Consider the following 26,321-nt stretch of genomic DNA (forward strand, 5'->3'; position numbering starts at 1 on the left):
TTAATGTTAAACATAAACACGTTTAGTTTCCATAGCAACGAAGAGTGGCCGCTTCTGTCGAAACAATGTAAAGATTGTCTCTAAGTGAGGTAGGTTTTCAAAACTCATAGCCACGCAGTTTATTTACGGTATGTTTAAATATAAATCTTGAATATCTAACAGTTTTCTGATAAATACATCCAAAATGAAAAGTAAAAAATAATAATGATAAGAAAAGCAAACATCCATCTTGTACCTTCCTGCCACCAGCAGGTGTCCTCATGTCCAAACAAACGTGATGGCTGCTTTAAATGTAAAAATACTATTTTCCTCTTGGATCGCTGTCTTTATTTGAGCTTTATTTACTAAGGACGTGCGTGTTTTTGTTGTTCACGCGTGATTTGGGTGTTTTATAGGAGCAGATCCATAATTTTTCTGATTCCATTCACATCTGACTCCTGCATGTGTTCATATCTTGAGTAATCGTCGCGGTTCAGCTTCCGGTCCAGACGGAAATCTCGTGTGATCCTTTGGTCACTGAGGAGTAAACGAAGGTGACCGGAAGATTCCAGCTTCCGATTCGGGAAAAGGCTAAAGCGCGATTCCACCTAATTTTTCATCACCTCCAGAATATTTAATCTACTCTTGTTTAAAAAATAAAAATAAACTACAATACCTAGACATTTCAAACCCGAACTAGATTAGTCTCAACTAATACAATATGTAAAACCATGTTTGTGATTTGTAAAACCTTTATCTGATTTGTGAAACTTCAATAAAGGGCGATTTCAGACCCTTTTTTTGCATCTGGATCGTACTAGGAAGGGGCGTTTATATGTTTATATGTCAATGAATTTCACACCTCTGACAGGTCGTAGCTATTGATGTCATGAGATAGAGTGGACTTTAATGACTTATTGTAATTCTTTATCACTGCTCTGTGCTGTTCTTTCGCAGGATGAACAATCTGCGTCCTCTTCCCCCGCTCTGATTGTTTGTACTTGGTCTAAAAAATGGCTGTGCTAGTGGTCTGAACGACTTGCTACCTTAGCTCCCTTTGTCTCTACTCAACCAGAAAGACACCTATCTCCTGCTCTTCCGTGGGATAATTCGACTTGCCACCTTAGCTCCAATTGCTTGTACTCAGTCTGAAAGACACCTATCTCCTGCTCTTTCACTGGAACTCTTTTTAAGCAGAATGTTTTGTTTCACGGTGAGGAAGACCGGAGTCTAGGTTTAGCAGATGGCTGAAGGCATCTGACCCACGCAAAAATTTGGTAAGGTTAAATTTAGTCAGCTAAAGAAAGTCAGACAGTTTATTCTCCGATGTGAGAAATCCCTTGAGGTAGTCAAGTTTCTTGTTTGTTCAGATCTTGCTAGTCATTTCCATAGTATGATTACTAATTAACTATCAATCCTTTTATTTCTAGAGTCAATCTAATCATTCCGTTCACAGATGAAGTTTGTTATCAGGATTCTGCAATTTAAATATTTTCATAGTATATTTCAATCATTCCATTCATACAGCTTAGGGTCCCTGAAAAGGAGAAATTACCTATTAGAGAAGCTAATGTTTTTGATTGCTTTGAGATTGATGATATTTTTACTTAATCTGACTGAGATGATCTTTTTCAGCGCATACGGATGATTCGCATTGGTCATTTATAAGCTTTAGTAATGGAACGCCTATGAGCAACTAGAAGTGTGTTGTATTTGTTAGTGAACATTAGTGAACAGTCAGCATCAATAGGACCAAGGAGCAAAAGCTGCAGATAATTTTAAAAGTAACAGAACAATTCATCATGTTGTGAGCAACTCTTGGAGCATAGTTGTGTAGTGAGTATGTTCTTTTCTTCTTCTTTTTTTTTTTAGGTAAAGTGTACCAATAGCAAACTTAGCCAATGTTATTAGAAGTTGGGCTAGTTGTCAGAAGATGTAAGTAAGTCTCCATAACAGGGGGTATTTAAGAAAAAAATACAGATTCACTGATTGAATTGTTGGTTGATATGTAGCATATACTGTATTTAAACTTGTGCAACAAACATCAAAACAAAAAAAAAACCTAAAACCCAAATGGTCATTCAATTTGATAAATATTTACACAGGCCATCATTCAATAAATCTATAAAAATCCAAGCGCACACATCAAAACATAAAATCTAAATAAATAATACTAATTGTAGTAAATATTTTAATACATACTGCCAGTACAAACTGTGAGAACTAACTCTGCTTTTATATTTTAGGGTACAAATAAAGTTATACTTGTGTTTGATTTTAAAGTTTAAAGTTAAATCTGAAAGGACAATTTTAAAAAAATCCTTATATAAGATTAAATTAACTCTGCAACTAAAACATTGTCTGTCAGACTGAGGACAAACAATCTGAGCTAAGGTAGCAACTCGTTTTACATCACTAAAAAGCAGGAGATAGGTGTCTTTCTGGTTGAGTACAGACAAAGGGAACTAAGGTAGCAAGTCGTTCAGACCACTAGGGCAGCCATCTTTTAGACCAAGTACAAACAATCAGAGCGGGGGGAGAAGACGCAGACTGAGTAGACAACTAAAGAGCAGGAGAAAGGAGTCTTTCTGGTTGAGTAGAGACAAAGGGAACTAAGGTAGCAAGTCGTTCAGACCACTAGCACAGCCATCTTTTAGACCAAGTACAGTCATGGCCAAAAGTATTGAGAATGACACAAATATTATATTTTCACATGATCTGCTGCCCTCTGGTTTTCATGTGTGTATGTCAGATGTTATCACATACAGAAACACAATTGCAATCATATTATGAGCAACAAAAGCTTTTAATGACAGTTAGAATGAGTTAATGCAGCAAGTCAATATTTGCAGTGTTGACCCCTCTTCTTCAGGACCTCTGCAATTCTCCCTGGCATGCTCTCAATCAATTTCTGGACCAAATCCTGACTGATAGCAGTCCATTCTTGCACAATCAATGCTTGCATTTTGTCAGAATTCCTAGGTTTTCGTTTGTCCACCCGTCTCTTGATGATTGACCACAAGTTTTCAATGGGATTAAGATCAGGGGAGTTTCCAGGCCATGGACCCAAAATCTCTATGTTTTGTTCCCTGAGCTAGTTAGATATCACCTTTGCTTTATGGCAAGGTGCTCCATCATGCTGGAAAAGGCATTGTTCATCACCAAACTGCTCTTGGACGGTTGAGAGAAGTTGCTCTCGGAGGACATTCTGGTACCATTCTTTATTCATGGCTGTGTTTTTAGGTAAGACTGTGAGAGAGCCGACTCCCTTGGCTGAGAAGCAACCCCACACATGAATGGTTTCAGGATGCTTTACAGTTGGCATGAGACAAGACTGGTGGTAGCGCTCACCTCGTCTTCTCCGAACAAGCTGTTTTCCAGATGTCCCAAACAATCGGAAAGGGGATTCATCAGAGAAAATGACTTTACCCCAGTCCTCAGCAGTCCACTCCCTGTACCTTTTGCAGAATATCAGTCTGTCCCTGATGTTTTTCCTGGAGAGAAGTGGCTTCTTTGCTGCCCTCCTTGAGACCAGGCCTTGCTCCAAGAGTCTCCGCCTCACAGTGCGTGCAGATCCACTCACACCTGCCTGCTGCCATTCCTGAGCAAGCTCTGCACTGCTGGTAGCCCGATCCCGCAGCTGAAACACTTTTAAGAGACGGTCCTGGCGCTTGCTGGTCTTTCTTGGGCGCCCTGGAGTCTTTTTGGCAACAATGGAACCTCTCTCCTTGAAGTTCTTGATGATGCGATAGATTGTTGACTGAGGTGCAATCTTTCTAGCTGCGATTTTCTTTCCTGTTAGGCCATTTTTGTGCAGTGCAATGATGACTGCACGTGTTTCTTTCGAGATAACCATGGTTCACAGAAGAGAAACAATGATGCCAAGCACCAGCCTCTTTTTAAAGTGTCCAGTGGTGTCATTCTTACTTAATCATGACAGATTGATCTCCAGCCCTGTCCTCATCACCACCCACACCTGTGTTAATGGAGCAATCACTGAAACGATGTTAGCTGGTCCTTTTAAGGCAGGGCTGCAATGAAGTTGAAATGTGTTTTGGGGGATAAAGTTCATTTTCTAGGCAAATATTGACTTTGCAAAAAATTGCTGTTACGCTGATCACTCTTTACAACATTCTGGAGTATATGCAAATTGCCGTTATAAAAACTGAGGCAGTAGACTTTGTAAATATTAACATTTGAATCATTCTCAAAACATTTGGCCATGACTGTACAAAGAATGGGGGGATAGGAAGCAGATTGTTCATCCTGCTAAAGAACAGTAGGGGGTGTCTTTCAGACTCACCAAGAACAGTACAGAGCAGTGATAAACAATTACAATAAGTCATTAACATCTGCTCTATCTCATGACATCGCTGTCAGAGGTGTGAAATTCATTAACATATAAACCCTCCCTAATCCCCCTTTTCTCCTTCCCCCTATTTTCATATTCATATTCATAACCTGTCTTAAATTTTGATTGAAGGGTGTATCTAATATCTCTCTGCAAACTTTTGCATAAGCAGCTTGAAAACGAATGGAAGCAGAAAAGAAAGCTATGCTGGGACTGCAGCACAGCCACAAGCTGCGAGAAGTTAGAAAACTAGCATTTAAAACTCCCATGATGTATTCCTTCAAAAGTCAGGGCAAGACATAGAAATAGACAGACTTTATTGTAATTCAATTGTATATTTAAAATGCACATATTGAGCAAAACTGTGTTGCAAACCTAAAATAAATAAATAAATAAAAATAAAATTAAATGAATAAGCAATGGAGTGGAAAAATAATGCATGGTTCATTACCCAGATTTTATAGATTTATTGACTTTTGATTTAGTCATCTGACCATGGAAGATTAAATTAATTAAGGTCCATAGTAGATGGAAACATACCAGGAGTTATCTGGATGTGTAATAATGAACTATTTTTGTCTCTGAAATTGCTATAAGAGTTACATGTCTACTGTTTAAATATTAAATGTCAATTTACAGTACACTCTGTCAACTGTACAAGTGTATAAGATCATGTTTTCTGATGTTTCATTGAAAATAACACAAGGGATTCCATCTGGATAATGTCTATGTTAATTATCTGAAGAGATGCAGTTAAATAAGTTATTTTTTCTTTTTTTGTGCTTGAAATAAGAATTTTTTACTTTGAAAAATAAGTTCTAGACTTGACATTTGCTGGGTAGCTATTGATATTGTAGTTTCTATACATTTACTCATAATATTTTCTTAATATCAAGCTTTAATATATTACTGTGATAATTAAATACAAAAACACTTAAAATAAAAAAAATATTCTAACATAGACACGCTTAGTGAGAAAAAATAATTTGCCAGAAAGGAATCAAACGTAAATCCCCTCAATCCCCTCTATTTAATCTTACATAGATTTCAGTTTTTGCAGTGCGTACACAACTGCAAACCAACTCCTACTGTAAAAAAATCAATATTTAAGAGAGTTTTAAAACAGCAAGAAAATTTTTTTATGTTTATGTGAATTATATTTTATAAACCGTAAAATAGATCACTTGAAAACCATGAAATTTAGCAAGTGTTTTGCATAAGTCTATATCACTCTAATAATTAAAAATCAATAAAGTGATACACTAGAAAAACTAATGTTATAGAAATCATTAAAATAACATTTCTTTAAAAAATATTTAATATGCTGATTCATTCAGTGAATAACTGTTGCTTTTCTGTTGAAGTAAAAGCAAACTGATTATTTATATTTATATATTTAAATAAATATTATGATGCAGTGATTACAACTTTTACGTTCTTAAACCTTGAGAATGTCATTGTGGGTCGTTCCCCTACAACAGAAATATATATTTGTGTAACATTTGCAATAACTCCTATCTGTACACGGTGTACCCTGTGAAGGAATTTGAAATGTCTAAACTTATACCGGATGAAGCAACACTGGCTATACAATACTACAAATTAAAACATTTAATTGTTTAAATAAAACACATTGTATGGTTTTATAATACTTCCTCTTTGACGGGTTTTTCCAGCTGTTCAAGTAATGTCAATTAATTCGTGTATTTTGATTAAAAAAAAGAAGCTAGGTTCTGAGCAAAACGAGCACAGAGTTGCTTTTATTTTTGAAACCACCACCGGAAGTAGCATTCACGCCATCTTACTTGATACCGGCAGCTTTAAATAGGTAAATCCTCCTCCTGTGCTGCGGGAGTCTCCTTTTTTAAAAAAAAATCTCGCCGCGTCACCGGGATGCAGTTGCGGGAGCCCGGCTGCTAAACCTGCTATTCACCACCAAATTCACCGGTACGTCCAATTTCTGTGATTTATTATTTTTTAAAAACAGTATTTTAATTGTGTATCACTCGGAAATGCCCACTGTAACGGGAGTGACATGACTCCTGGCGGAGCAGCGCAGTTGACTTTCAGTCTGTTATTCAGGAATAGCGCTGTGGTTTAAATTTAGCCGGCTTAGTTGGAGAGTTTGAATTGGTTGCGTTAATAATGGAGCCGCAGCAGTTGGCACATCTTGTTGCAGATTACCCGGCATTCTGGGTTAGTGAGCAGCTCTGATGTAATTACACCGCGCTGGCGAGCTGCATGCATCGTGTGTGTGTGTGTGTGGGGGGGGGGGGGGGGGGTGCGTGTGTGTGTGTGTGTGTGTGTGTGTGTGACTTTGATCAGTTTGATCATTTGGTGCGGAGCTAATTTCCTTTATGTGAAGGCAATCTAATCAATGATATAACTGATTAGACTGATATAAACTAGGCTCTCACTTTTGAAATTGTTAAAAACCCAATCTCCAAAGTGGTCTGAAGTCCATGTTTCTTATCAGTTATTGTTTCGCTTATCAGGTATTATTTGAGTTTTCGGTGCAAATTATAGAAAAAGGCTGAACTTTGACCCCCACTGTGAGAAGATGTGGAGGGTCAGTTATTCAATCAGCTGATGTAACATTGCTATCCTGAAGGGATTTGGCCTCCTCCATGATGAGAAACTTTTACTGCAGAAGCCAAAATGGGTTGCTGGTTGCTTTAAGAACATCAGATTAAAGTGAATTAAAGTAAATGAGATCAAAGGGCCAAAATCCCCAAGCTGAAAATATTCAGGGGCCAAAATTGTATTTTCCACCCTCCACAATTAAAACCCCCCAAATATTATTGCAAATTCTTTACACAACAATACGTAAAACATGTAATATTTTACGTTTCCCTTGAGGTTTATAATTGTTTAACTTTCTGGGCTTATTACTTTCCAGTTTATAGTTTATTCCCAGGAAAGAAGATAAGACTTTTCCAAACTTTGCTGTGTTTATCTAAATATAACAGATGGGTGTGCCCAAGTCTGTGTTTGAGATATTTGTAACATGACTTATAAGATAAAAATAAAATGGGGGGAAAAAAGGCTAACGTAAAAAATTATGTTTTAGTTATCCTTTTCAGTTTAAGAAGATGTGAACCTGCTAAGGAAAACATCATCCTAAAAAAGTTGCAGAAACTGTCAGAGGGCCACATTTGTGCTATTCTTGAGTTGCAGTCAAGGACCACACCAAATGAATCCAGTGGTCACAAATGGGTCTCGGGCCACAGTTTGGACACCTCTCATCTAACAGACAAGATAATATAAGCTGTCAAAGCTGACAGAACAAGAGTAACGCAAATAAAAAATAACATTACAGTGTAGAGAAAACACAATACAAATACAAAAATATCAATATATGTGACGGCTTAGCGGCCATGTTTCTTTCACGCACCACCTCCGCTGGGTCCAGATGGAATTCCAGAACAGAGCTGGCCATCCGGATCCACCTGTTCAGTCTCTTCCTGCCCCCAGCAGACCACGCTAGAAAAGATGGCTGATGCCACAACAGAGTCATTGAAGGGCCTCAGGCGCGGCCCCTGGACTCCAAGACTTGACCTGAGCCAGTAGCTACAACCTGCTCCGGCCTTCAACTGCTTTATGTTATCAGTCCAGTTTATTGTTCAATAAACCCAACAGCCATACCTGTTGGATGTTCAGCGGTTGGATGTTCAGTGGTTGCAGTGCAGAAGTCTACAGATTTATAATTCTATTATTATAAATCTGCTTGCTTAACTTTGGTACTCTAGAACATTTTTAAGCCGGTATGATTTAAAGAAGTCAAAACTCAGTTCAAAAATACTTTATCATCCAAGTGTCTTCCAAGATTTGTTGGTTTACAGTAGCAGTCAGTCTTACACTGAGTCTGAGGCAGCCTCTGACTGAAGACTGTGGTTGTCATGACATGCTAACAGCTAAATTAGACGATATTTCACAGTAACGTCTTCTGGATGAAACCACAGACCGGCAACAATAGCAAATTTTTCTGGACAACAAATTGTCCTTGTAGTTATTGCGATAAATGATAATATTGTCATTTTGAGACCATTTTCAAGTAATTTAATGGAAGTGATATAATTAAGAGAGAACACATTCTCACAGATTAATAAACTTTAAATTCTAATGAACATTTAACACTGGAACTGGAAGACATTTTAAATATCCAAAATAAATAAACAAAACAACAGAAACAACAAATAAAATGGGTTATGAATTACAAAATTGTCCTTCAAAAAAGGTTTCTTTTGAATATTTAAAATATCCCCCAGTGTTAAATGTTCTCCAATAGTTTATTGGTCTTTGAAAACGCAAACTTGCGTTGTTATGTCATTATCAATATATTACATATAAATGGTCTCAAAATAAAAATATTATGATTTATTGTAATAATTACTAGCAAAATTGATCATGACAGCGCTGCGAAGTAAAAAGAACACAATGTTTAACTGTGATTAACCACACAAGATCAGTTTGATTAGTTGCAAACCTGATTAATGCTGGATCTGTTGGACCTGTCTGACAACATGAAGTAGGATCAAAAAGTAACTATCACTGAGACTGTTTCTGATAACTGGGGATAAGTCTTGGAGCAAGTTTAATTTTTTTTTTCAGAATTGTTTCAGTTCTGCTACATTGGAGGTTGTATTGGCCATCCTAATTGGATATACAGTAAATTTGGGCTTTGAGTAGGCCACTTTGAAATGTCCTTTTATTTATTTATTTATTTTAGATTTTTTTTTTTTAAATTTAGCATTCAGAGGCAGATTTGCTGGTGTGATCACACTAACACCACCGTGTTTGACTGTCGGTACGATGTTATTTCCAGTTTTATACCATTTAAAAAAGTCTCTTCAGTCCACAAAATATTTTCCAAAACGTCTAAGACATCCTGAAGATGTCTGGGTTTTCTGGGGGAAATTTGAGACGGTACTTTGTGTTCTTTGTGATCAGCAGGGCTTTCAGCCTCAGCTCTCCCCAATGGATGTGATTTTTATTAAATTTTTTTGTCTCTTTTATTGGTGAATAGTGAGCTTTAACAGAGTAAATTAAGCAATTTGTTGTTTTCTGAAGTTATTGATGAACTTTTGTAGTTAGTTTAGAAAGATGGACACTACAGGAAATGTGTTTTTAAGTTTTCTCTAACATAATTCCTCTGCTTCTCATGTTTTCTTTAGGACACATTATTAATTCTTGAGAACATTTAATGCTGTCAAACTGGTTCCATTTAAATGATTTCTTGCTTCTACACGTCTGACAGGTTGATGCTATTAAAGTTGACTTTGCAACCCGATTTTTGTTTTTTGAAAACAAATAAAATGCATATTAAGTTAAAGCATTACATTTGTTTGTTTTGTAAACTCTTGTAGTTTGTGGTATTTTTCCAGGCATTTTTGACGTGTCAAAGCAGAGGAAGTAATTGCTCAAATCCATCTCATTACAGGGGAATGCAATCATTATTCAGCGGTTGCCTGAAATGAAATGTAGAAATATCTGTGGTGGAAAGAGTGGGCCTTTTCTGCGACTGTAGAAATGAACAGGACCTTCATTTAAAACTTAAATTAAAAGTGTAATTCCTTTTTTCTTTCCTCCCTCTATCCATCCATCACTTTCTTTCTCATGTCATTCCTTCATGCTGTGTTGTATTTTCTTCTTTCTTTCCTTTCTATATTCGTTTTACTTTTTCTTTCATTCCTTGATTCTTTCTTTTTCTCACTTTTCTTTCCTTTCATTTTTTTCCTTCCTTTGTTTCTTTTTCTTTCCTTTTTCCACCTTTTTCTTTTTTCTTAATTTGTTTTTGTTTTCTTTTCATTCTCTTTCCTTTTTCTTTTTATTTGTTTCTTTCTTTCTTCCTCGCGATACTGATTTGGAATTTTATCACAATATTTTGCGATGCTATTGTGATCACGACAAAAGTGACGATAAGAACTAGTTATCACGTCTTTTTTAAGGAACTGTATCTCTGTGACGTTCCCATTTGGAAAATTAGCTTCCGCAGGATGCCTCTTAGTTAAAGACACAACATTTAATCATGTTTTTGAATATTTATTGATGTTTTTGTGGAAGAAATAGTAAAAATACCATTTTAGTCTGTTTTTATTTGCCGTTAACTGAAATTTATAGAGAAAACAATAAAGCAGTATTTGTATTATAAGAAATTTTTCATGATAAGTGATGCAATAAATGCCTATGTCTTGTTTGTCCTCCACTCATTTCTCTCCCCTACAATATTTGTCATCCCTTTTTATTTTATCCTTATAACATTTTGCTGTCCTCTCTTTTGTTCTGTGTCCTTAATATTGTTTCTTCTTTGTATTTTTCTTCCCTTGCTGACATACTTCTATGTGTCCCTTCCTCCTTTCTTTCGTCTTTTTGTTCTTTTTATCCTTCCTGCCATCCGTGCTGCTTAATAAGGGCATAGCGCCACACACAGGAGAGATTAAATCATCTCTGTCACAGACATTATCCTAAAAGTTACATGGTTTTACACACAGCAACAGGACATTGTAATTCATTGATATTTGACAGGATAAACACAATAAAGAGCAGATGTTTTACAATATCAGATAAGAGTTCTGGCCTGCACTCATGTTTGTGCAATAAAATACATTAAATACATTAACAAGACCTCACTTACACAAAGGTGTGAGGATCTTACAGGTCTCACACCTTTGTGTCCTGAATACAGAATCAAACTACGTTGTAGTTTAAAATAAAATGAAGCAGTTGTATTTCTTTTACACAGAAACATGGATAAAGACACAACAAAGATAAAGTTTGTGTAGACGTTTCACAATTTGACTTTATTCCTCATGTGGAAATTCTCTAGAGATTTTAGTGACAAATGTTTTGAATTAAACAATTTTTGGTATCAGACAAAGATAGGAATTACAAAAGCAATTTAAATTTTTTTTTTTACCCCTCCAGGGGGTCTTTTGTGGGCTCTAGTGTCCCTTATATGATAGTAGGCTGACAGGAAACGGGGAAGACATGCGGCAAATGTCGTCGGGTCCGGGAGTCGAACCCGCGACAGCCGCGTCGAGGACTCAAGGCCTCCAAATGCGGGTCGCGCTAACCACTACGCCACCATGGCACGCCCAGCAATTTTAAATTTATGAGTTCATGTCTCCAGCGGGGAAAAAAAAACTTTCCAAACCAACCTGCCCATGTGTGGGGGAAAAACACATCGCTAGCCTTGAAAAGTCACGAATCAACTGTTTATTTTGCACGTTTTAATTTTACTGCTTCTGAAAACATCCCAGGTGCTTAAAATAAAAATAACAGCTGTTTTTTGGCAATTAGTTAATGTTTTTTGAGCCGTTTCAAAAACGTACCAATTCTTGTCACATTGGATGGGCACTGCGTCGTTACCTAGCAACCCCAGCCAAGCCCTGCCCCGTTACCTAGCAACCTCAGCAGAGAGTTCCAGAACGTCTGGTCAGTTGGTTTTACCGCTTTATGCACTCCATAATGGAAAAGACAACTGTGTTGTTGTTGTTGACTTACCGTTCAGAAACCACTTGCTGCATTCTTGTTGGTGGTACAAGAGGCTCCATTAAGCCTTTTCAAAGATGGAAGGTTGTATAATTGCGCATGTGTTTGCAGCCATTTTCACTTGTGAGGGTAAACGAGTCGGGGCGCGGAAATTTGTGGATTTAAAGTGACAGAGGCCCTATTCTGAAAGGAGCGCCAGAATTAAGCTGACTAATTTAATTAAGATTGATTTTGTTAAAAAAAATGGAATGAACATTTCTAATGAATAAATACCCAGTAGAAAACATCCCATGCAGTTTGTGGCCTAATTATTTAGTATTTTTGGTAGAGTGTGATTCAAAAGGCTGGTTTGCATTTTGTGTCATTAGTAAAGACATAACAAGAAACAAAAGCAAACTATCTTTGTTTCCCAGGGAAGGACCACCAAAGATGTCATCTTCATCAACAACGAACAACTCTCGCTTTCTGATGTTCTTCGACTTCGATGAGACGATCATCAGCGAGAACAGCGACAACACTGTGGTGAATCTCTTGCCAAACCAGCAGCTTCCCAGTTGGCTCCTAGACAGCTACCGGGAGGGGCACTACCATGAGTTCTCAGGAAAGATAACGGCCTACTTGGCAGATCAGGGCGTTACCAAGGACGCCCTGCTGTCAGCGGTGCAGAAGATCCCGCCCAATCCGGGCATGCTGGACCTCTTCCGCTTCCTGCAGAGCCACCAGCAGGACTTTGAGCTGGTGGTGGTCTCCGACGCCAACACCATATTCATTGAGACGTGGCTGGAGCACAACAGGCTGGGTCACCTTTTCCGGAGGGTCTTCACGAACCCCTCCCACTTTGACGACAGCGGCCGACTCGTGCTCCACCCGTTCCACTCGCACTCCTGCCCGCGTTGCCCTGACAACATGTGCAAGCAGGCAATCCTTCACGAGTACGTGGCGGTCCGGGAGAAGGAGCGAGGCGGCGTCGGCTTCCAGAGGGTGTTTTATGTCGGCGACGGGTCCAACGACGTGTGCCCCACTCGGGCTCTGGGACCCCAGGATACCGCCTTCGCCAGGAGGGACTACCCCATGCATACGCTGATGATGGAGATGCAGCAGTCAGAGTCCACCAAGATAAAAGCAAACGTAGTTCCCTGGGTCACCGGGGCGGATATAGAGGACTACCTAGGAAACATAATGAAGGAGAGATGACTTTCTCTGGGGTTTTTCTTCTTTTTAAGTGTTAGGGAAAACAGGAAAGGTGAGAAAACATTTGCAATTTGCAGCAAATTTAGATGAAATCAACAGAAAGTTTCTTGGTATTTAAAATTCACATGATCAGTAATCAAAAAATTCACTTTTTACCTTTTGTTTTAGCTTTTGAAAGTACTTTTAAAAAATTTTAGAATAAAGGGAAACCAGATGTGCTTTTGAACAGAATGTAAAGCTCCCGATTTAAAGCTACAGTGTGTAACATTTAGGAAAGAAATTTGTTTTCTACATATTTGTTAAAATTATCATGTCGGGACAATATAATATAATATAGACAAGTGAAAAATCTAGCTCTTTTGCCTTCTCCCTGTACTAACTACAGAAGTAAGAAACAACCAATCAGAAATTGGAGGAGGCTCTTAGCGCTGTCAATCACTCTTGTGATAAGAAAGTGCTTTCTCTTTGCTAAGCTATGGGTGGTTAATATAACTTTCCACCAATGCTAAAGCTAGTCAGCATAGCCACCAATGACAGATAAATGGTGACTTCCACCATTAGCATGTTGAGCAGCCTACATGAGATTGATTGACAGCGCTAGGACCCGCCTCCTGGCTCTGATTGATTGTTTTTGCAGACCGCAATAGCAGCTCAGGGAGGATTATCAGTCTCATCACGATGTGGTGACAGCTTTAATAAATATGGAAAAAACATATTTTTGTAAAGGTTACATACTGCAGCTTTAATAACCTCAAGAGTAAAAGCAGTTTTTTATGAAAAATATTGAATTTCCGACAGCAGGTGAGGTTTATCCAGCTTCAACGCTTTGTTGAAGGTTTGACAATAGTTACACACGTCGGATGTAGCGAGGGACAAAAGACTGGCGGTTTCATCAGGCAGGGACACAGCAGGGATAACGTTGCAGATACTCAGGCGCGGTACCAGAAACTTAATCTGGGGATTGATTTTTGCAGCAGTAATCTACACCAGCGTGAAACACAACAGGAACGCTGAAGAAATTCACTCCCTCTATTTCCTCCCCATGAAGCAATATAGGGCAAAGTACAAAGTTTAGATATATTGGTCTATTTCCTGGTATTATATAAAGCAGGGGTCTCAAACTCCAGTCCTGGAGGGCCGCTGTCCTACAGTTTTTAGATGTGCCACAGGTACAAAACACTGGAATGAAATAGCTTAATTGCCTCCTGCTTGTGTAGATAAGTTCTCCAGAACCTTGCTAATGACCTATTTATTCTATCCAGGTGTGGTGAAGCAGAGGCACATCTAAATGTTGCAGGACTGTGACCCTCCAGGACTGGAGTTTGAGACCCCTGATATAAAGCCTACACAATTATTGGAACCCCTGTAGGGATTTAAAAAATCCTTTTTTATTTTTAAAGTAAACAATAAGGTTAAATTATTTTTTAAACATATATTTAAATAATAATTCAAATTTTTATTTAAAAAAATCCTGAGATTGAATTAATCTATTGTAAGAGAGGCACAATATCACACTGAAACTTTTAAATAAAAAAACTTTCATTTTAAGTAGGGAAAGGCAACTATTGCTTAAAAATAAAAGCTCATAAAATCTCTTTTTTTCTGTAAAACAAATTACAAATGACATAAAATATTTTCAAAAAGAGGCTTTTATTCCCATCATATGTTCTGTGCAAGAAGTTTTTTTTAAATCACAAGAATATAGCCGCAATATAATTTGTATCTTTCAAAATGGAAAAGATGATTGTCTCTATGGCAACCATTAATAACAAATTATAGAACAGGGTTGTCTCTAACTTTATCACTAATCTCTGTCTCTCAGCATGTCATTAGGTGATGAGCGTCTTTTATTATGCCAGCGAATCATGAGTTCATCTTATTTTGACACTCTTGTCAGAAAAAGAGTAGACTTCCTTTCTGGATATTGTTGGAAACTGGTAAAGCAAGTATTAGAGTTAAACTAATCTCATTCAATACACAAGAAAAAAACAACAATAGCAGCAAATACACATGATCTTAAATAGAAAATTACACACATGACCAACAGTATGAATTTAAATGCAAAGCTGGGGAGGCGAAGGGACTGAAAACAAGCCGACGGCATCAGCGCCAGATGAGGAGTCTTGGCACAACATGCAGGAAGGAGGAAGGCAAAGGAAGAACAAAATGTCCTGCTGTTTAGAAAACTGTAAAGAGTGGCTTCTTGACGTCATCAAATCTCAACCACTGGATGGGAAAATTCAGTTTCTGTCCCACAAATTTAAAGATAAATAAATGGGCCTTTTTCTCAAGCTGTTTGAGGGGGAAAAACCTCCCAGATGGGTCTGGTGTGGGAAAAAAATCTCCATAGCTTAAAGTAAAAAAATAAATTTAAAAAAAAACTATACCCAAGGATGTCGTCATTGAGTCGCCAGGTCTCTATGGCAACCATTAAACAATTTCACCTTCTGTCTTTTTGGATCTGATGTTGAGTAAGGTGGAGAATAATCATGCTGTGGGCCTGTTTCTCACCTAAACACAAAGGCTACCTTATTAGAGTGCATGACAAAATGCGTGTTTTAGAATCTAATTTACATTTTTAATTAGAAATCAGATCAATGTACATGTTTCACCAGACACAAAATGAGCCTTTTAAATGGTAATCATAGGAATTCAGACCTAAGTCCTAAAAAAATAACATTTAAAAACTGTGGAGTGAACTGAAATGAGTATCATTGCACTCGGGATTTTGTTTAAAAACTAAAATTTCCTTAAAACACATTCATAGCCTTTTTACACATCTCTAACAGGGGTGCCAAAAACTTTTGATATGAATAGTGTTAGAGTGTTTTTTTTTTGTTTGTTTGTTTTTTTTACAATATTTGTTTCATTTTCTCAATAAATAACCCAATCAATCTCCTTGATTAACAAGAAAATCAATTAAAAATACTAATAGAATAGATCTGTTTTTAGTTTTTTAATATGTTTGAAATCAGACAAAAGGAGGCCTTTTTAACATAATTTTTCCCTCATTTAAAACAGTATTGCAGAAGGTTGGTTCTTTCAAATCCCATCAGGTTTTAGATTGAATAAATAACAGGATGGTTGGTTGATGTTAACTTATTACTTTCCATATCATACCACTGTCATTTGACGCCATGCAGTGGAATATTTGTGTGCTGATTCATTTGAAAAAAACTATTAAACTATGAAAATATTATCACTGATCAGCCACAACATTATGATCAATAAATGGTCTTTACTGATCGAAACTGATTCCTACAGATCAACATTGATCTAAATGAGAGGATTCAAATATCCCAGCTCAAGTGTATTGAGTGATATTTTGCTGATCGGTAGTCATAATGTTATGCCTGATTGGTTTGTAGCCTTAAAAAAGGTATTAGAAATGTCCTTTAATGTGTTCAGTTTCTCAGGGAGAAGAGACAGAAAATAAGCAAAGATGATAATAATAACAGAGTTGAAAACAGATTTTTACATGCAGTGTAAAAATTATAAAACATTTTTTACACATTTATTTTCATTCGGGATTACCGAAACAATTTCTATTTGCAAAATGCCAAATTAATGAGAAAATAAATTTATTTTATTTATATTTTTCATTAAAGTCAGCTGTCGACACTCTGTAAGAAACTATGCGTTTAAACTGCTGTGACATCATGGGAAAATTTCCCCCAAAATAAAAATAAAATCAAGAAAACAGATTTGAACTTTAACTAGTTTGGTTCATACTTCTCCAGATGCCTGAAAGGAAAGCACTATTTTTAACTGTTTAAACAATGATATGCAAGGAAAAAAACAACAGGGGAAATTCAGATTCAATTTATTTTTGCTAAATTTTAAATTTTACAAAAAAACGAAACAAAGCAATAGTTTACAGAAACAGGTTGGTGGAAATGTCAACCCATGTTTCCGGTCAGGTTTTATGTCACAGAGAAAATGTGTGACCTCACATGACCTTTAGTAGATCTTGGCTGTGATTATTAACTGTGAAACGAGTTCTGTACTGACTAAATGGCCGCTCAGTGAAGAAGAAGAAGAAGCCATTACATCAAAAGGAGCATGAAAAAATTCAGTTTGGACAATTTTATGCTACATTTAGAGGAAAAATGAGAAAGTTTGGAGATGGTAGCATTATATCGTGGACTGCCAAATATTAAGACATGTTTGGCTTTGAACAAGTTATAAAATTCTCATTATTCTGGCATTTAGCAAATTCAACCCATTTTTAAATAATCCTATAGAAATCGTTTCATTTAATGTCAGTCAGAAAATATAGTCAGAAAACAGATTGTTTTTATAGTGTATGAAAAGAGCTGGTTTCAACTATGTGTTTCATATATAAAAATGTTTTTTTTTTGGATTCTCACAATAGCAAATCTAATTATTGAAAAGTGTTGGTGACTAATAAAATAAAGACTAAATCATCACAGCTACAAAACAATCCTGAAATTCTTTGTGATCAAATCTTACGAATGCTCCTAAGATCCGAGTTTACCTTTGTGTGATGCTACGATTCCTAAGAATTCACCAGCTTAGAGTAATTTAGCTGCTCCCTGTAGCTTTTGTGCAATAATTAAGTTGTATGTAGTTGATGTGCAAAGAAATAATCAGGAGAAAAACTTGACACCCGACACTTTCAGGGTAGCATATCGAGTCCAGTGCAGCAATGTTTTAGTGACACGCTAAATAAAATATGTTGTTTTCACTCTGTTCCGATGGTGTGCTACCCTTTTCGTATTGTGCTGCTTGCTGTCTGCTGCACGTTTAATCTAGGGCGGTAATACAATGTGTAAATGCATCATTGTAACAGGAAGATAAAGCCATTCATTATCAGACGCTGTTTCTTCTGTGTGTTTTGTAACTGAGATGAACAGAACTGCAATATGGTTCAAATATTTGTGAAATTCTTTCATTTCATTGTGATTTAAAGAAGAAAGAGCTGAAACAAGAACCAAATCTCTTAATTTAAAAGCCTCCATAATAATGGCACATTATAAAATCTAAAAATTTTAATTTCTTGAGCAATCTTTGCAAAAGTTACTAAATAGATATTGTGTTTAATTACCAGTATTTTTACCCAGTTAACCTACAGTTAAAACTTCAGGATATGATTACTTGTTACTTTTTCTTCTGCTTACTCATTTGAAATGTATACTTTCTATTAAAACATTTTTATTGAAAGATTTCTCTGAGTATTGGGGACACAAGGCAAGTACACATGCTTCAAATTTATGTTAAAAAATTAAAGAAAGAACATTTCTGCTCACAGGAAACACCAGGGCTGTTAAGGTTAGAGTGGGGAGGGTTTTTTGTACCAGCAGCCAGTTAAAGTTAAATTGAAGTGACATTCAAACGATAAGATAAATGAAAAAAACAAACAAACCATTAAATAAAAAAACTGAAAAAAAGAAAGAAAAAATGTTTCAAGGTGGGGATGGTGTGTGTAGTTTAAATGATATGGCACATTTAAATACTCCTCTGCATTTTAAATCAAATGTATTTTTTTTAGCTTGCTACTCCTGTAAGGTTAATATAAATAGTCATAATAATACCGGTATGATGTAAGCTAATTACAAATAACGCTAATTATAGCAGGTATGTTATACACATAGTGTAGCTGAGGAATTATAAAGTACAGTTGTAGTACACTAACGGCAAATTTACAACATAAGGAAAATAATACAGTATAGTCATTATAAATAGCATACTCAGATTAGTAAAAATGTGCAACTGAGTTGAATAATTTTAAAAAACTGCACAAAATGTGCATATGTCTAGATAGATAAAAGTTACAGACTATTCACAAAACTCAGAAAAACTTTGCAAATATCAGCTGGAATGTGCAAATACCAGAAGGAAGCAGTGATGTTACAAAGTCTTAACAGCTGCTGGAGCTGCGATAATGCTCCTTTGGGCTCCGATTGGGCAATCTGTCACTGAAGGAGCTCTGCAGTTCAGCAGCAGCTTCTTACTTGGGAGTGGGAGACAGTGATGTTACAGCAGTCAGAGACCTACTGTCTCCCACCACCAAGTCAAGAGGGCATCCTAGGACAGAGCCTGCCGTGAGCCCCTCCCACGTCCCCGAGCTCAGACAGGTGGTCAGTCCCACAGTCCCACAGATTCAGAAAACCTCACCTGCACACAGAGACCCCACCTTCAGGAATAAATGTTAAATGTTTTTCCTTTGTGTTGCTTTTCTTCTCTGAAAAACACACCAGCAATAAATCTCAGGCTCTGGAAGGAGTGAAGGGATTACTTAAATCCACAAGGGGGCGTCCTAAACTGTCTTACACTAAAGACTGAGCATGAAAGAGAATTTAACCCAACCATAGATATTGTTTTTGCATAATGTAGAAAATATATCAGTTACACACAGAAAATTTACATTTTAACTCTATTTATGGTTTATGGTAGTATAAAAATATAATAAATAAGCTATTTGAAAGCTTATATTCTGTATTGCTCAATGAACTGAGAGACTGCTATGATTTTTCTCCTCCATGTACGGGAAGCACTGTGCTGCCATGGCAGAAAGTTCTAAGGCGGTGTAGCCACACTGAACTGTTGTCTTGCCTGTTAATACACAATTTGATCGCTATGTTGTTTTATGCAACCTCTGCACATTATCAGTTCAGCTTTACTGCTACTTTAAGTTGAATGGTTGTTTTTTTTCAAAACACATTAGAGAAAATTGACAAGTGGAGGAAAATTCTGTTTTTATTTTGCAGTTTCACAACTTTCCTTAAATAAATGGTTAATAGTTAAGTAAGGGACTTGAAAGATAATAAATATGGTTGAAACTAAACTATTTTTCGACAAAAAAAGTGTTATGTTCCGTGTTTCTCTGTGTTTATTTTGAGTTTCCTGTGTCTCTGTGTTGTCCTGTCTTCCCGATGATTGCTCCCAGGTGTTTCTCGTTCCCTAATTACCTCCTGTGTATTTAGTCTCACCTGTGTCTCTGTGTTTTGTCAGATCCTTGTTAATGTGTCTGGTCCATGCGTGTAGCCTGTTGCTACCAGTGTTGAGCCCTAGCCTTCCGCTCTACTGTGCTGCCAGGTTTTGTGGACTTTTGGACTTATTTAAGTATATTGTCATCATTAAACTTCCATCATTCATCTCATCTGGGTCTGCTGCATCTCCCTCACCGCTTTCCACACCGATTCGTGACAAAAAGTTGATCTGACAGGTGGTTTCACTGAAGGCCAAGCGTCTCTGTTTCTGCAGAGATCACAGTTGAAGTTGGTAGTAATCTGCACAGCTCTGGATTCTGACTTTATAAACTTTTAATAAAGTTTATTTAGTTCAGAAATATCAAGATGACAAAAAGTTCATAATTTACATTTAAATTAAATCAGAGCTGAACATTTAATTAAGATCTGTTGACTTATATTTGCAAAAAATAATCAAAGATAAAGAAAAATGTATTTTACAAAACTTTATTTACATTTTTAAATAAGCAGTTTGTGAATAAACTTATATTATTTAAAGATGGATCAAAAGACAGATCTATGAACAGTGAAGAGTTTTAATGAATTAATGGCACACTTAAATAATTATTACATAAGTTATTTATTATCATTTGACACTCTTCACTCTCCATAAGAGTCAGGACATACTGGAGCAGCAGTTTGGTATTTAGCTTTGAAAATATAAAAAGCACATTTATCCCTCTTATAGTTTTAGGGTTTCTCTAATTTTTTCTCAAAATCTATTAGTTCTTAGAAAAATTTACATTTTGAAAACTTAAAAAAAAAATCTGTCCTACATTATGAAAAATAAATGTTACATTTTGCTGTTTCTCTAAATTATTCTACAAATATATTAGCGATAGATTATGAGTAAAACATATAGTGCTATTAACATGAGTTTTATTAGAGGTTTAAATTTGCAGTTTCTTTGCAGTTGGGCAGGTTTTTATAGGTTTAGTTTTACCTCGTGTTTGTGCTGGAAAATTTCAAATCTGGCAACAGTGGCGAATGGCGCCATTTTGTTATCAATGAGCGTGACGCACATGCGCCATATAGGATATAAATATGACGCAGCTTCTACGTGAGCGTTTTTAAAATAAAAAAAACAGATACTGCTAGCACTTGACTCCACGGACACGGAACTGTCAGTCTGACATGAATTTGGGGACGTGAATTTAAAACGATGTTCTCTGATCTCCCAAAACGCGGAATCCGAGTGGACGCCACCCTAATGACTGAAATGTTTGTGGATCCGACTTTAATCGTGTCGATGTTGGACGAGGCCTAGTTTGGCCTCTTGTACTTGAAAGTAGGCCAACGAGAAGGCCGCAGTGACGCCAAGTAGGCCGCAGTGACGCCAAGTAGGCCGCTGGAGTGCCAAGTTTGAAATCGCTGCGTTGGTTATTCGGTAAGTTATTTTTCGGAAACCTTATTCTAAGTTTTTGTCTTTCCATCGAAGACGTTGGTGAAGCCATTTTTTGTGTCTAAACAGAGCAGCACACAAGGAGAGACCCGACCGCGGCCTCTCAGCGGCGGCTTGTTTGGTTGTTGGCGTCCCTGAAACATCTGAGGAGATAAAATGGCACCTGGAGCTGCCAGCTGATCGATTATGGACATCGAGGCCCACTTGACCTACGAGGAGGCTGCAGTGACGGCAAGTAGGCCGCTGGAGTGCCATGTTTGAAATCGCTGCGTTGGTTATTCGGTAAGTTATATTTCGGAAACCTTACTCTTAGTTTTTGTCTTTTTCCATCGATGACAGCCTCGGCTCCAGACGAGTTTAACAGGGGGGCTAAACTATGGCAAGCCGTTTTAACATAAATTCGGTTTTGCCGCCCTTACATTCCAGATATCTCAAATTGTTTTATGACTAGACGTTTTAGCGATTTAAGATATCTCTAATTATATTTTGACTTAATAAAATACCTATTTGATACATCTCTAATTACATTCTGACTAGTCGAAATGACGTCAGATTTATCATAGAGTTGTATGGAGACTTCAATTCAAGAAATACACATTTCAGATATCTACAATCAAATTATGACTAATCATAGAGTAAATTCAAGATATCTCGAATTTAGTTTTGACTAGTCATAATTCTAATTAAAGATATCTCGAATGACAACATCAGCTCGATTTATTTTTGGATAGGAGATATGACTAGTGAAAACTAAATTATAGATATCTTAAAAGCAAATAATTACTAGACAAAACTAAATTAAAGATATCTTGAATTGTAATCTTGACTAGTCAGAATGACATTACTGATATCTTGAATATGTATTCTGTGTAGTCAAAACGACCCTGACTTATGTGACAATTTGAAAGTTTAATAAAACAATGACAAATAGAAAAAACAAAAAAACACAGCTGATTCTGCCGCTGGGCCTGGTTAGTGAAGTAATTTTTTGTGTCCAAACAGAGCAGCACACAAGGAGAGACCCGACCATGGCCTCTCAGCGGCAGTTTGTTTGGTTGCTGGCGTCCCTGAAACATCTGAGGAGATATAATGGCATCTGGAGCTAGCAGTTGATCGATTATGGATGTACTACAATCAAGCTGAGGATTCCCTTCAATCAAGTTGAGGATCGCTTCCATCAAGCTGAGGATTCCCTTCAATCAAGCTGAGGATCGCTTCCGTCAAGCTGAGGAATCGCTACAAGGTGCCTGGCGGATCCGCCCAACCCATCAAAGGTTTGTTAAGTCAAAGAACTGTTCCAATGGCGGGTCCAGAAGACATCTCAGGGTAGGAGCTGTTGCGGGTTTTGCTGTGCTACGCCGCTGATGCTATCGCTTGTTGAAGGCCAACGCTAGGCCTCTTACTGTGCTGGTTTGGTTTGATTCTCTGCTGAGAGTCAATGAGCTGAGAAGGATTCTGCTGTTTTAAATCCTTCTGTCTTTGGGTTTTAGTGTTTGAATTAGTTGCTGTGGTCTTGTGACCTGTGCAGGTTTAGGTGTAACTAAAATCTGATATCTAGAGTGGCTGCCAAAGACTTGGCAAATACAGTTTAGAGGCTGTAGGAAGGGATACATCTTAGGCTTTGTAAATATCACTATAATAAACCTTGATTACCTACTTATCAGTACTAATATACTGTGGCTATGTTCACAGTAGTATAGCTGCATTAGGATGGTTATCTTTCCAATGAATACAGTTTTTGAGTGAAGATGAGGTCTTTACATTTCAACATTTATTTTTTATTTTTTGTACCTACTTAAAATTTAGTTTGAAATTTAGGGTCCATACTTTCATAACTTAATAATTCAAACAAATTCAATTTACGTTAAATTTAAACGTAAAAACCGATTAGCTTTTGCGCCGAAACAACGCGTGGCCGCTTTTAATTTCATCATGCGACTTCATTTCTTCTGGACGACAGCGGACAACGGCGAGATCTCCTGGAGCTGCAGGCCGGAGGATACAGAGGTAATGTTCACACTGTAATCCACCATTTCTTATTTATAGGTTTTCAGCTCCTTGTTTTCCATCTGGAGAGGATCGACTGGGACCTGTTCAGTGTTTAAATTTGTTTTTAACCCATTTTCCCTCCTAGACTAAGCAACTGGTGTACTTTTTGTTGCAAATAACTTTTTTTTTCTTCTCAGATGAAGCCACCACAGGAGCTTCTACTACAACTAACTTCCTTTTCTCCTATAGAAACACTCCTGGAGCAGCTCTTTTTCTTCTGTCTCTCTCTTTATTCTGTCCTTTCAAATCCCCCGGGGGTAGTGACAGATGGCTTTCGTACAGAGCCAACTTCTGGTTCTGCTGGAGGGTTCTTCCTGTTAAAGGGAAGTTTATCCTCTCCACTGTCACTACATGCATTCTAAATATGAGGCATTGATTTGGCTTACTTAACTGTTAACCAATTTAAATAATTGGTGCAGTGCTGGCCTCATTTTGGAAAGTCTTTCTGTTAAAGGGAAGCTTTTCCTCTCCAGTCACCACTTGGATCCTCAGTAGGAGGCCTTGCTTAAGCTTACTTTACTTTTAATGAATTTAAATAATTGGTGCGGTGTTTAATTATTATTATTATTATTATTTTGGAAAAGTCTTCCTGTTAAAGGGAAATTTTCTTTTTGGAAACTTCCTGGTAAAGGGAAGTTTTTCCTCTCCACCGTCACCAGTTGGATAGTCAGTACAAGTCATTGCTTTAGCTTAACTATTAACCAATTTAAATAATTGTTCTAGCTTTAACCTTATTTTGGAAAGTCTTCCTGTTAAAGGGAAGTCTTTGTTTTTGAAAATCTTCCTGTTATTGGGAAATTTTTCCATTCTTGTTACCACGTGGATTCTCAGTAGGAGGCATTGTTTAAGCTTATTTATAAATAATTTACATAATTGGTGCAGTGTTAGTGTTTCTGGAAGTCTTCCTGTTAAAGGGAAGTCTTTCTTTTTGGAAGGTGTTAAGCTTAAGCTTTTATGGCTTTTAACCAATGTTTGATGGCCGTTTTTTTTTTTTTTTTTTTTTTTTTTTTGGAAAGTCTTCCTGTTAAAGGGAAGATTTTCCTTTCTACTTGTCACAACATGCATGTTCATTATGAGGCATTGCCTAAGCTTACTTGTATGATTTAACAAATTTAAATTTGTGCAGCGTTAACTTCTATTGGAAAGTCTCTCTGTTAAAGGGAAGTTTTTCCTCTCCACTGTCACTAGATGGGACCCTCAGTACGAGTCATTGCTTTAGCTTAACTTTTAACCAATTTAAATTATTGGTTTAGTATTTACCTTATTTTGGAAAGTCTTCCTGTTAAAAGGAAGCTTTTCCTTTCTACTGTCACAACATGCATGTTCATTATGAGGCATTGCCTAAGCTTACTTGTATAATTTAACAAATTTAAATTTGTGCAGTGTTAACTTCTATTGGAAAGTCTTTCTGTTAAAGGGAAGTTTTTCCTCTCCACTGTCACTAGATGGGACCCTCAGTACGAGTCATTGCTCTAGCTTAACTTTTAACCAATTTAAATTATTGGTTTAGTATTTACCTTATTTTGGAAAGTCTTCCTGTTAAAGGGAAGTTTTTCCTATCCACTCTTACAGCATACATCTTCAGTATGAGTCTCTGTTTCAGCTTACGTAACTTTTAATCAATGGTTGATAACAGCAGTTGGTTTTTTTGGTAAATCTTCCTATTAAAGGGAAGTTTTTCTTTTTGGTGTAGTCTTCCTGTTATAGGGAAGATTTTTTCTCCCCTGTCACCACATGCATCTGCAGTATCTATGGTGGTGAATGATAGTTTTGAGGTCATGGTTGAGAATTTAAGGCCTTCTCAGCACCACATGGTATGTGGACCGGGAAGATATGGTATGTGGACCGGGAAGATATGGTATGTGGACCGGGAAGATATGGAAGCCAATCAACAGTTTTTGTTGAGATGGAACGACGACTCAAGACGCCAGAAGGCCTCGGACTAAAAGGTAGGTAGGAGTGTGAATACAACGCCAGGAAATGTGGTTTGGTACTCAAGGCTATGAAGTCATCGGATGAGCTTAAGGTATTTAGTTACAAATGAGTACAATGAAGGGGTTGATCTATTCCAGGCACAATGCTCCACTCATGAAAAACACGGTAGGCTATGTTAACTTCTGATCTTGGTTACAAAAGGGGTTACCCTTGGTAACAAAAGGTTGTGTGTTCGGTGTTTTACACATACAGTTCGGTCGAGTATGTGAAAACAAATCCTACAGACGGGTAAAGCGTTAGTTACCTTTCGGGCGGGTTTGTGTGAAAACAAACTCTCTCGACGGGTAAGGAGTCAGTTGCCCTTCGGTCGGGTTTGTGTGAAAACAAACTCCCCCGACGGGTAAAGGGTTGGTTACCTTTCGGTCGGGTTTGTGTGAAAACGAACTCTCCCGACGGGTAAAGGGTTGGTTACCTTTCGGTCGGGTTTGTGTGAAAACAAACTCTCCCGACGGGTAAAGGGTTAGTTACCTTTCGGTCGGGTTTGTGTGAAAACGAACTCTCCCGACGGGTAAAGGGTTGGTTACCTTTCGGTCGGGTTTGTGTGAAAACAAACTCCCCCGACAGGTAAAGGGTTAGTTACCTTTCGGTCGGGTTTGTGTGAAAACAAACTCCCCCGACGGGTAAAGGGTTGGTTACCTTTCGGTCGGGTTTGTGTGAAAACGAACTCTCCCGACGGGTAAAGGGTTGGTTACCTTTCGGTCGGGTTTGTGTGAAAACAAACTCTCCCGACGGGTAAAGGGTTAGTTACCTTTCGGTCGGGTTTGTGTGAAAACGAACTCTCCCGACGGGTAAAGGGTTGGTTACCTTTCGGTCGGGTTTGTGTGAAAACAAACTCCCCCGACAGGTAAAGGGTTAGTTACCTTTCGGTCGG

General features: G+C 37.4%; 1 protein-coding gene across 3 annotated transcripts; it reads left to right on the forward strand.

The window, feature by feature from the left end:
- The first annotated feature begins 14 nt into the window (after positions 1–14).
- On the forward strand, positions 15–17,850 carry LOC114152272 (probable phosphatase phospho1). Of its 3 annotated transcripts, none has more exons than XM_028030098.1 (2): positions 15–89; positions 12,235–17,850. In XM_028030098.1, the coding sequence occupies exon 2, from the start codon at positions 12,251–12,253 to the stop codon at positions 13,013–13,015; it is 765 nt and encodes a 254-aa protein (XP_027885899.1). In that variant the 5' UTR covers positions 15–89; positions 12,235–12,250; the 3' UTR covers positions 13,016–17,850. The 3 variants fall into 3 exon arrangements, with proteins under 3 accessions (XP_027885899.1, XP_027885901.1, XP_027885900.1); XM_028030100.1 differs by lacking the exon at positions 15–89 and adding an exon at positions 1,191–1,256; XM_028030099.1 differs by lacking the exon at positions 15–89 and adding an exon at positions 6,136–6,277.
- Positions 17,851–26,321: the final 8,471 nt, after the last annotated feature.

This window comes from Xiphophorus couchianus, chromosome 10, assembly GCF_001444195.1.
Source record: "Xiphophorus couchianus chromosome 10, X_couchianus-1.0, whole genome shotgun sequence".
NCBI lineage: Eukaryota > Metazoa > Chordata > Actinopteri > Cyprinodontiformes > Poeciliidae > Xiphophorus > Xiphophorus couchianus.